The 11,536-nt window shown below is 36.8% G+C and overlaps 1 protein-coding gene across 1 annotated transcript; it reads left to right on the forward strand.

Moving 5' to 3' along the window:
* The first annotated feature begins 884 nt into the window (after positions 1–884).
* On the forward strand, positions 885–11,338 carry LOC121868293 (mitochondrial-processing peptidase subunit alpha-like). Its single transcript, XM_042368736.1, has 12 exons — positions 885–986; positions 1,637–1,860; positions 2,642–2,721; positions 3,341–3,420; positions 3,758–3,860; positions 4,479–4,571; positions 4,830–5,002; positions 5,416–5,521; positions 6,113–6,324; positions 6,556–6,721; positions 7,288–7,420; positions 7,593–11,338. The coding sequence occupies exons 1-12, from the start codon at positions 952–954 to the stop codon at positions 7,766–7,768; spliced, it is 1,581 nt and encodes a 526-aa protein (XP_042224670.1). The 5' UTR covers positions 885–951; the 3' UTR covers positions 7,769–11,338.
* Positions 11,339–11,536: the final 198 nt, after the last annotated feature.

Raw genomic sequence — 11,536 nt, forward strand, 5'->3', positions numbered from 1 at the left:
CGCATTTTAATAAATTTGTTTCTGATTATTTGTGAGAGGATTTTCCAATTATTATTTATTTGTATGTGTTTTGTGTGTGTATCTACACACACACACACACACACATATTTATAATACAGAGTACAGGTAAAGGAAATTACTGTCTCTAGAACAAATGGATCCCTGTCCCAGCCGTGAAAATGCCGGCAACTTTAAAACTATCCAGACATTCTTTGGTACATTCAGGGTGTCATCCGCGAATAACCGAGAACCGCGAAGTAAAAATCCATGTACTGGGGCTGTACTTCGACAATACAACATATTTATCATTTCTCACTCGATCTGTTTTATTTTTTACACTTGTATATTTATTTTTGGCCTCAATATGGGTCAGAGACCCGTGCCTGGCCAATCCCCGTAACAAAAAATTATATTTATATATATATATATATATATATATATATATATATATATATATATATATATATATATATATGTGGTTTAACCACTGCAAAACATTCTTCTGTAAACGAAACATGAAGTTAACTCATCTGTAATTCTACCCGACAAGAAGAGTTTTTTGTTCACTTCTAATTCAAGTGCTTCGATAAATTGTGAAATGATAGATAAATAACAATAAATATTCGTTCAATAACCTTAGTTATATTTAAATACATAATTATTATATATGGTTTATTGATAATAAGAAAATATACAGAATGCATCATTAATACATTTTTCATGAAATATAAAGAAATATAATTTAACCCAGCGACTCTTCATGCTGTAGTTCAAGTAAAATATATACATCACAAAAAGACGAAAGCAACAATATAAGTATTTCTTGGTATAAAATTTAACACATAAAATTTTATAATGATATTCTGTTGGAGTTTATGCAGTAACAGATGAGATATCAGGTAGATAGGTGTTATGGTAGCTGTGAGGCGTCTGCTGTAACACACACGAGACATGTTGAAGCTGTCCTGTAGAAGTCTCGTCCCCAGGTAACTCACACTACCTTAATATATCACTTGGGGGACAAAGCTTTCTTAAATTTATCTTACAAGTTGTTATTATCCCAGTAAATATGTAACATGATATATGTGACGTGTTGAGGTCCACCACAGTAAGTCTTGTCCCCAGGTACTATAAAATCCTGAAATTAACTTTAGACTGGTTAGTTATATTCTAAAACTTTAATATATGGATAACTCTTCTCTAAAATCACCGTACAAGTTATATTATTCTAGTGTAAACATTGACAGTATAAATTTATTATACTAATGATAAATTACGTCAGTCAAAAGTCATGTAAAAATCTTATCTTTCATGTAATTATTTGAACGATTTTATTATGATTTTGTGTCATTTGGGAACATTAAAACGTTATACACACTGTCAAAGAGGTGAATATAGTAATAAATTTGGTGGTTTTAATAATTACTTTGGTTTACACTCACTGTGTTCGTTATTTTTTAGTAATGTCAAAATTTGAGGGTTTTCTGTAATGGTTGTATTTTAGTGTGTCATAAACAGCTTTTGACACATACACTAGGTGGTGAGGGGCATTTTATGGTGTTGATGAGGATGGTGACAACTTAGAGCTATGAGAAAAAGATTGTTCACGTGAATAAATAATGTTTGTTATTTTCAGGAGATGCGTGACTGGGGTGGTGCGGTTCTTCACAGTGGGGGAGACGGGTACTGGCGGTGCCCCTCCCATCACCAAGGTGTCCCTGAGTAAACCAGTGTCTTGGCTGCCCCAACCTGTGTATGCCACAGCGTCCACCACTCCCTCGGCTACAAAAGTTACCACATTAGAGAATGGACTTCGTGTTGCTTCAGAACCCAAATTTGGAAATTTTTGCACCGTTGGAGGTAAGGTTGATGTCTTTTGCCCTTATTGGGATTATGTTTAGATTAGGCACTCTTACCTTACTTCACCTGTTGATTAAAGACCCAGATGCTACCTGTGGGGTTAGGTTAGTGTTAGGGTGTTGAATCCTCAGGTGAAGCAAACTGGGGTGTCTAATCTTTATCCTAACTTGTTTCACCTAATGATTAACTATGCTAATGCTAACCTTACCACACCTTACCTAACCTAACCCAACCACACCTTACCTAACCTTACCACACCTTACCTAACCTTACCACACCTTACCTAACCTTACCACACCTTACCTAACCTTACCACACCTTACCTAACCCAACCACACCTTACCTAACCTTACCACACCTTACCTAACCTTACCACACCTTACCTAGCCTTACCACACCTTACCTAACCTTACCACACCTTACCTAGCCTTACCACACCTTACCTAACATTACCACACCTTACCTAACCCAACCCAACCTAACCCAACCGCACCTTACCACACCTCATTTCACCTATCCTAACCTCCCGGGGAACGTAAGGATGTTTCATCATGTGAAATAGACTGGGGTGCCTAATCCTCATGTAATTCCCATTAACCTCTTTAACTTTGAGACACCTGTCATGTATATATATATATATATGTTGACATTACAATATACTTTTAAAACTGTAAACTTATCTATGTCAAATTATAGAACTGTTTGTACTTATATACTGTATGTAGTTAAATGTATATATACACTATATATATATTTTTTTTTTTTCTTTTGTAATTCACAGTTGTGGTTGACAGTGGCAGCAGGTATGAGGTGGCTTATCCAAGTGGAATCTCTCATTTTCTAGAGAAATTATCTTTTGGGGTAAGGATAGAGGAAATGTGTAGCTGTCAAATGGTGTTATAGGTCAGGTTAGAGGAAATGTGTAGCTGTCAAATGGTGTCCTAGGTTAGGTTAGAGGAAATGTGTAGCTGTCAAATGGTGTCTTAGGTCAGGTTAGAGGAAATGTGTAGCTGTCAAATGGTGTTATAGGTCAGGTTAGAGGAAATGTTTAGCTGTCCAGTAGTGTTAGGTTAGAGGACATGTGTTGCTGTCAAGTGGTGTTACATTAGGATAGGTTAGATAAGAATTGGCAAACATTTTTTAAAGTACGTATCAATTTTATTATTTTTTATTTATTATATTTCTCTATCTTCAATAATTAACCTAACCTTTGCATAGGACTTGAACTCTTTAATAAACTTGTATCATGGTGAGTCTGTAGCTTACTTGATGCTTGTATTGCAGTCATCAATAAGATAATGTATGTTATAAATGATATGGTCTGACATTCTGCAGTGCTGGGAAAGTGTTTGACGGTGGCACTGTTTCAAGTACTGTACTGTACTGTACTTTGCTTTGCTTATATTGCTGAAGATAACACAAGTCAGCTTAAGCTCACATTGTTAGGTTATGATAATGCTGTTTGTTCTTTATCTTGCAGAGTACAAAGAACCTGTCGCGGGAGCAGATTATGACCACTTTCGAGAAACTTGGAGGAATTTGCGATTGTCAGTCGTCGAGGTATTGTCTAGGGAGTAGAGTGACCCACTGTTAGATGAACATGGAGAATTAGAGGGCCAGTGTGTATATCATGGGAGTCTGTATGTCATGCCAGTGTATATAATATCATGCCACTGTGTATCATGGTAACATATATCATGGCAGTGTACATCATGGTAGTGTGTATATTATGGCTGTGTGTATATCATGGCAATGTATATATCATTCCAGTGTGTGTGTGTGTGTAGACTTTTCTCGGGCGTTGTAGACTGATCCTACTGTATAATGTTTATGAAGTAACTATAAGACCTTGTTAGCTAGAGCTAGACTACAAGTTTTGGTCCAATTTCTCCTGCAGGGACACCTTCATATACGCAGCTTCGGTAGAGTCCAAAGGCATGATAGACGCTCTGGAGGTTCTCTCTGAGGTCATCCTGAGGCCTCAGCTGCTTCAGGAGGAGGTAGGATATTTGAGTGACCTACTTTTTCTTAAATTTTTTACTTTTAGTTAAAGTGAAACCTTCATATAATGGACTTCTCTCTCCATTTAGTCTATAGATTGGGGGGCTTCACATATAACAGACCCTTGATATAATGGATTTTTATCTATGTAGTTTGTTAGATGGATGTTTCATATCTAACGGACCCTCGATATAATGGATTTTCCTCTCCATATAGCAAGTTTTCATACTGTGTTCACTTAAGCTCAAATACTTTAAGAAACTGTGTCTGGCTTGGACTGTTATCCTTGGTTTGTATGAGTAGGAACCCGGCACCTCACCTCACCTCACTGTCAAGTAGATAAGTGTTTTGTCAGCCAATATACGGTAACAAGGTATACCATAAGTTATAGTTACCAGGTCTCTTGAAGTTTAGGAACCTCCCCTTATTTCACCTGAAGGTTAATTAAACACCCTAATGCTAACTTAACCTAATCTAAACTCGCCTCATTTTAGAGCATAATGGTGTTTATCCATTGGGCGAAATAAGTTGGGGTTCCTACTTTTCATAGGGATCTGTTATACCTATGGGACACACTTTTTCCTTCTTCTAAACTGTCTTCATGACTCCTCATAAAGATTACAGATGCACGTATGGCGGTGACCTTTGACCTCGAGGACCTGCAGCTACGCCCAGAGAAGGACACACTACTGATGGAGATGATACATGCGGTAAATTTGTTAATTCTCACGTAAACAAACTTGGGCAAAACAGCGGTGAATTGTGTTGGGTGTATTGAGTCGAACAGTACTGTACTTGTGTGATAGTTCAAAGAAATGGAAATACAATCATTTCACTTAATAGAGATGATTGTGTATGATAGTTTAAAGAAACACAATCCAACCTTTTCAATTTAATCTTCAGGTGATTTTTATTCTTCATTTTATAGTTAGCACTAATAATTGCATTCATTCTCATTGTATCATCAGGCAGCCTTCAGAGACAACACCTTGGGCCTGCCGAAGATCTGCCCGCCGGAAAATGTCATGAAGATTGATCGGCCGACTCTATTTTCCTATCTCAAACACCACCACACTCCCTCCCGCTTGGTATTGGCTGGTGTTGGGGTGGATCATGATGCCCTCGTGGAATGTGCTCAAAAGTATGTGTGTGTTTCTGGTGTACCATAGATGCAAGTTTGTTTCTTAGACATGTAACATAATGTGTTACACATATTGGCAGGAGGTGATTGCCCTTTGTTTATGCTATTTGCTCTCATGTGGTCACGATATAGGACACACGATTTAAACCTATGAGAGTTATATGGTTTAGCCCTTTGGGGATGATGTGGTTTAACCTTTTGAGAATAGTGTGACTAAACCCCTTGAGAATAATGTGGTTTAACCTTTTGAGGTGACATTATTTCAAGGATTAACACAGTTAGTTACTAAAATTACAGTTTTTTGATGACTGGTCCTTATTCTGTATATTGAGGTTTGTAGCTATTACCTATAATGAGATTCTGAACAATTGAAAAAATGCTGAAAGTTGGATTTCATTATTATCTTCCTGAAGGTATTTTGTGGAGCGTCCGGCCATCTGGGAGGAAGACACCAGCTTGGTGGGGGGCCGCAATGATGTTGACCATTCTGTGTCACAGTACACTGGTGGAATAATTAGGGTGAGTGACCTCTACAAGGCCTGTCAGTCCTCCACCCTATCCATGAACCCTGAGACTCTTGAACCTGTGGATCCGAGATATCATACATTGTTGGGCCCATAAATGGTGCACTCTGTGATGTCTCTGATTCACAAATTCACAAGTCATGGGATTCATGGATGGGATGGAGGTCTGACAGGTTTTTCCGTGACTCTACATGTGAAAGGCGTAGTGTTGCAGCCCTTAGCAGTGTGTTGGGTAAGTTCGTAGGCACTTTTTCTCGATTTTAAAATATCACGTGTTCTGGAAGTTTCCCGGCATTTCATAACAAAAGTTTGCTTTATCAGAGAAAATGTGGTATTGGAAGTTATTGAAATTTTAATAGTTATAGTTATATCAACTGTTGATACTTGCAATTGTGGGCTTTTTGGGGGGAAGGGGAATAATTTATCTGCTTTTATTATTAGTATTATATAATTAACATAAACTTATTAGTAGTTCCACCTGAATGTGTTTACTGTGACATTAATTTACATGATTCAAATATTGGGCATAACTTGAGACACCAGAAGGTTTGATAATTTGTTAATATTCAGTTTTATTCTTTTAAAGGAAGAAGCCGATCTTTCCGATGTATCCTTGGGCCCAAACCCTCTACCAGAGTTGGCTCATCTGGTGATTGGTCTAGAGTCTGTAAGTCATCAGCACGACGACTTTGTTACATCATGCGTCCTCAACATGATGATGGGTGGAGGTGGCAGCTTTAGTGCGGGAGGTCCTGGGAAGGGCATGTACACCCGCTTATATACTAATGTTCTTAACAGGTAAGGGGATGGTAGTCTCACCTGTGTAGACGAGGCTTGATTACTTTTGAAATTTAGAGGTACCTGTATATTCATTTGCAAAAGTTCAGATCTGAAGGACCTGATGGTTCTGTTTTTCCATTTCTGTCTCGGTTCTAAGCAGTTTGAAAAATATAGTTCAGTCCTTAAGAGAGTAGTTGATTATGGGTCAGAACTAATGACTCCAAACTTGAAGGTAATTTCTTCATGCAGGTATCACTGGATGCACAATGCCACCGCCTACAACCATGCCTATTGTGACAGCGGCCTCTTCTGCATACATGCCTCGGCTCACCCCTCTCACCTGGGAGAGCTCACTCAGGTCCTCACTAGAGAGTTTGCTGCTATGGCTGGCCAAATGAGCAGAGAGGAGTTAGAGGTAAGAGGTAGAGGTGGTGAGCTCATGTGGTCTCCAATTCGTTTTGGCTTAACCCTTTAAGGGTAATGATTTAACACTTCAGGACTCAAAGGGTTAAAGGTTAGGATATGAGAAAATGTCATTGTTTGAAATTTACATGTTGTATTATATATAAAGTAATGACAACAATCACAATAAAATAATGAAGACTACCAAAGCAAAATCATGTTTGCTGTAATTATATTTTGAATACACATGTCTGGAAGCAATGGTGTTGGGTGTGGTAACAATATTATACAGCAGCTCGGAAACTCCACCCTCTACCCAAGGCAGGGATTTGACTTAATAGTTTAGGTGTTTACAGACTTTTGAGTGAGGAAATTTAGAGGATCTATTGTATTTATATTGAACAAAGTAATTATATGTACTGTACTGTATATTGTATATTCAAATTGAGGGTCTGTCTAACTGTCAACCATATCATAATTTTATTTTTTTGCATTTCTTGTTCACCAGACCCTTGTTGTGTCTTGTCTCAGTAGGTGAGGAGTGAAGATAAAAGATGTATTATCTATGCAAATTTTCAGAGAGCAAAAATACAGCTACAGTCAATGTTACTGATGAACCTGGAGAGCCGGCCGGTGGTGTTTGAGGACATCGGGCGACAAGTGTTGGCTACAGGCAAGAGACTTCAACCTCAGCACTTTATGGAACTCATCAGTAAGTTTAATAATGTATACAGTATACAGCCCGAATTACTGTATTAGCTTGCATTATGTTTTGCAACCTATTAACCTATGAGAATTATATGCTTCACTTAAATTGTATACAATGTATTATATTCGGTCAAATATTTTAAGATATCCACTAACTTAAATTTTTTTATTTACAGAAAAAGTCAGTGCCGACGATATAGTGAGAGTAGCCGGGCAAATGCTCCGTAGTAAACCAGCGGTTGCAGCTCTCGGAACCCTCAGCCGTTTAACTACCTTGCCTGACATAGAAGGCGCTCTATTACACAGGAACGGACAGTTACCATCCAGGAAGAAATTTACCCTATTCCGATAGTTAATTAGTGCTATTTAAATTTATAATCAAAATACTTAATAGACTGAATATTTTTTTAATAGATTTTGTGATGTACAGACATTGACATTGACTCGTGGTACAGTACAAGACTCTTTCATTAAGACTCCACAGTGAATGAGTCAGTTTGATCAGTTTTATATTATTGTAGTGTACTGCTAAAAAACTACAATTCTTTACAGCTTTTTTAAATTCCATATTTATGATGATGAAATTGATTTAAGGGTATTTGAGTATGTACACATGTATTGTCATTTTTGTATTTTGACTTATCAGTTTATATTTAATATTTTACAGAAATGAAATTTTTAATGCACTGGTTTGTTGTACTGTTTGTGGTCCAAAGGTTTATTTATTCTTTGGTTCTAATTTTCTTCAATTATTTATCTTGCAGTTGATAATGTTTCACTGTTCTGGACTTCATCTTGTGGGTCACAGAGTTGTACCCATGTGTTTTTGTCATGTTTAATGACTTGAATTGCTCACTCATTATTATCAATGAGTTGTCGACAAAACTGGTTGGGAGAAGTGAAATATGGCTTCAAGTGTAGAGGTACAGATCTCTGGGTGTACAACATTGCTTGATGTTTGGGGTCTTATCGAAGTGCTTTTCAAGGAATGCCCATCAGTACAGCCTTGCAGAGTTGTGATGAGAGTGGGGCAGCTGAATTTGTATTTTAATGCTAACTTTCTAAGCATCCAATTTTAAAGTTACGTTCAGGAAATATGTGTAAGGGCATGTCCAGTAGAGGATTAATTTTGTGGTTAAAAAATTCTTTGCATTTCCACCTCACTGTTCACTTCCAACATACCATTTTAAACATTTGTCTCAAAATTTTTAGGTAAAGAATTTTTTTTTTAACCCAATTTCCCTTTCAACATAGTCTTTTCTTCAATTATATTTTCAAGTCTAATATGATTCATCACATTTTATATTTTTTTCCTGAAATTTTGCTCTACAGGAATTGTTATGATAGTTTTTATATAATACAGAATGGGTTAAAAAGTAAGAAAATTGCTGTATTGTTTTGCTGTGACTGGAAGCCTGGTATTACTGTAACTGGAAGCCTTGTAAAATATTTGACAAAACAAACTCAGGATTTGTACAGCTGTGGACAATATTCCCCGAACACTTGGCACCATCTAACATGTAAGTACAGTACTTGAGGATCATTAGTTGAGTGGGATTGAAACTTAATTTTTTTTTCAGGTTTTTCTTTGCATTTAGGATTTTTATTTTTTTTTATTTTGTAGTTCTGAATGTGTGGTGGAAAGCAGCGTCTTTAGATATAAATCAATCATGTACATTATGGCTCGGAGGTAGATGCCAGATATTGCCAAGTGTTCGGGGAGTTTTGTCCTTGGCCGTACTACCGAAGGTGACAGATGTAACTTGGTTCAGGGATTGATGTATATTTTTGTCCGTCAGCCGATGAGTTTGCAGACATCAAAAACAAGCTCTCAAAGCTTCATTGAAAGTAAATTCTATATAAGATCCAAGTCTTTATAGATAAGTATGAAATTCCGAGGCAGAGTAATGTACTGTAGAAGTATTAACCCTTTGTGTATGGGGAAGGGGGGAGGCTCTGTGCTGAGTAAAGTTGTCTGATATTAGCCAAATATAATACTAAAAATTGACTTACCATAGTGAAGGGGTTAAAGCTTACTAAACTAAAAAAGCTTCAATATATAAATATTGTATTCATGCGGGTCTGTCATCTGTGGCGTCATATCTAGAGGGTCACTAAACACCTTGTATAAATTTGTCGTCAACCCACTGACACGACCTAACAAGATATTAGAAATGACCGTAAATAACACAAACCAGCATAGTGCATAAACTGGATACATGTATGTGGAGGAAGGAATCATTGTTTTAGCCATTAAAGAAAATTAGTGGCATTAAACAGTTTTATAGTGTTTGTCTTAATGTGCAGTAGTGTGGTCACTTACTGGTTAGGTTATAAGGGTATTGTAGGATTTTAGTACAGGGAAATACTGTATTGTGAATTTTGTTATACAGTATTGGGAATTAATGGCTTTGATGTGGGTCGACACTGTTGTAAAGTGTTAAACCCCTTGTGTACAGGTCCCCTATGAGCTGAATAAAATCCTCTGTTGTTAAGACTTTAAAGTTATTAAATGTTTTCTAACCAACCATTTTTTGTAAAAGAATCCTCCAAACATCACAGTTTAATATAGGTGATGTATAATTAAATGCTCTTGTGGGTTATCTGTTGTCTCCCCTGATGGTAATAATGCTCAGAATTTTCTTACATTAATAATTGAAACTGAAAGCTCAACATTGATTGAATCCAAGTCCAGTATGTCTTAATTAAGACCACATGATGGCTTGAGTGGGTGAACATCAAATGTGGTCTTAGGCGTCCAGTCAATGATGATACCAAGTACATTCACATGTTCAGGTAATGATGACAACTCATTCATCCATTCTTCCCAGATCTTTTATTTTTTTATTTATTTATTTTTTTGTGATGGGAAAGTAAAATATATATTTTTTTATTAATTCCAGTTGATAATGTTGGGGATCTTGGTTAATTAATCAACCGGTAGACTTGCATGGCTGAGAGTCACGTGCGCAGGTCTAGGCTCTGCTGTCTGATGGTATTTTAAGATCAATTCCTCATGGTGTTCCTCCTTCCAGATGGTAAGATTTCATATGCATATGCATATGTATTATCTGCTCAAAGTTATGGTTGAACCATTTTTTTCAGTGGAAAATAATAATTGAATGTTATGTGCATGTGTTATGTATGTTGTGTATATGTAGCAATCGCGGTGTAGTGAGTGTTCCACACATACGTTTCCTTGGGGTAAGATTGTACAGTCGCCCACAAAGGTCCTGTTGGTCCACGAACCCAAAGACTAAAGGCTTGTGAACCTGAAGCACTGAGGCATTATTCTGTCCATAAATGCTTCAAATTCACGAGTCTGAATCTTGGGGTTTGTGTTTCAAGAGGATAGGTGACAAGACTTCTGTCTGTACTATACACTTGGCCAGCTGTTACTTCTTATCCTTGTTTCCTGATAATACTGTATTCTGTTATTCTACAGTTTCTTTAAGGTTACTTGGTCCAATTCTGTGTTTTTTCTTAAGTACTATATGCTTCAACTTATTCACTTTGTCTCCTTTACTGTCATAATTAGACCAATTTTAGTATGGAAGAAAGAGACATTATGAACTACAGGTTTGTGATTGTTCTTCCTTGCACAAACTGATCTCTTGATGATGGGAAAGCTCTTGCCATCCTCATATTGAGGCTGTGAAGTTATCAAAGATGGTGTCTGTGCTGTGAGATACAGTATTTGTGCTGGAATATACCTTGGAAAGTGGTCAATATAATATTTTTGTGTACTGTGTGTCATTCTTATTAATTTTTACTTTCTGTTGAAAAATTAATTGAATCCAATGTGAATGTGATTTTATAATCAGTTAACTTTATGAGAAATTACCTATTATACTGCAAAATGTTTTTTTGGCACCTTCTTGTAAATATGTAATATATCTTGTAATAAAATTTCATGAGTAACTTTACCAATTTCATAATGTCTTTTAACAGAAAAAATACCCTTGTTTACTGTGGCAGCTCTTGACTTAAATACTGGTCAACGTCTGTGGAAGTTAGCTGTAGGGACTGCGGCCATCATCAGTGGAAGTTTCAATCTCCTATTGTTCCATATTTGTGCATTTGGTGGTCTTTCATCTGACATGGGGACTGAACCCAGGAC

The sequence above is a fragment of the Homarus americanus genome, unplaced genomic scaffold, assembly GCF_018991925.1.
Source record: "Homarus americanus isolate GMGI-L3 unplaced genomic scaffold, GMGI_Hamer_2.0 scaffold19318, whole genome shotgun sequence".
Taxonomy (NCBI): Eukaryota; Metazoa; Arthropoda; class Malacostraca; order Decapoda; family Nephropidae; genus Homarus; species Homarus americanus.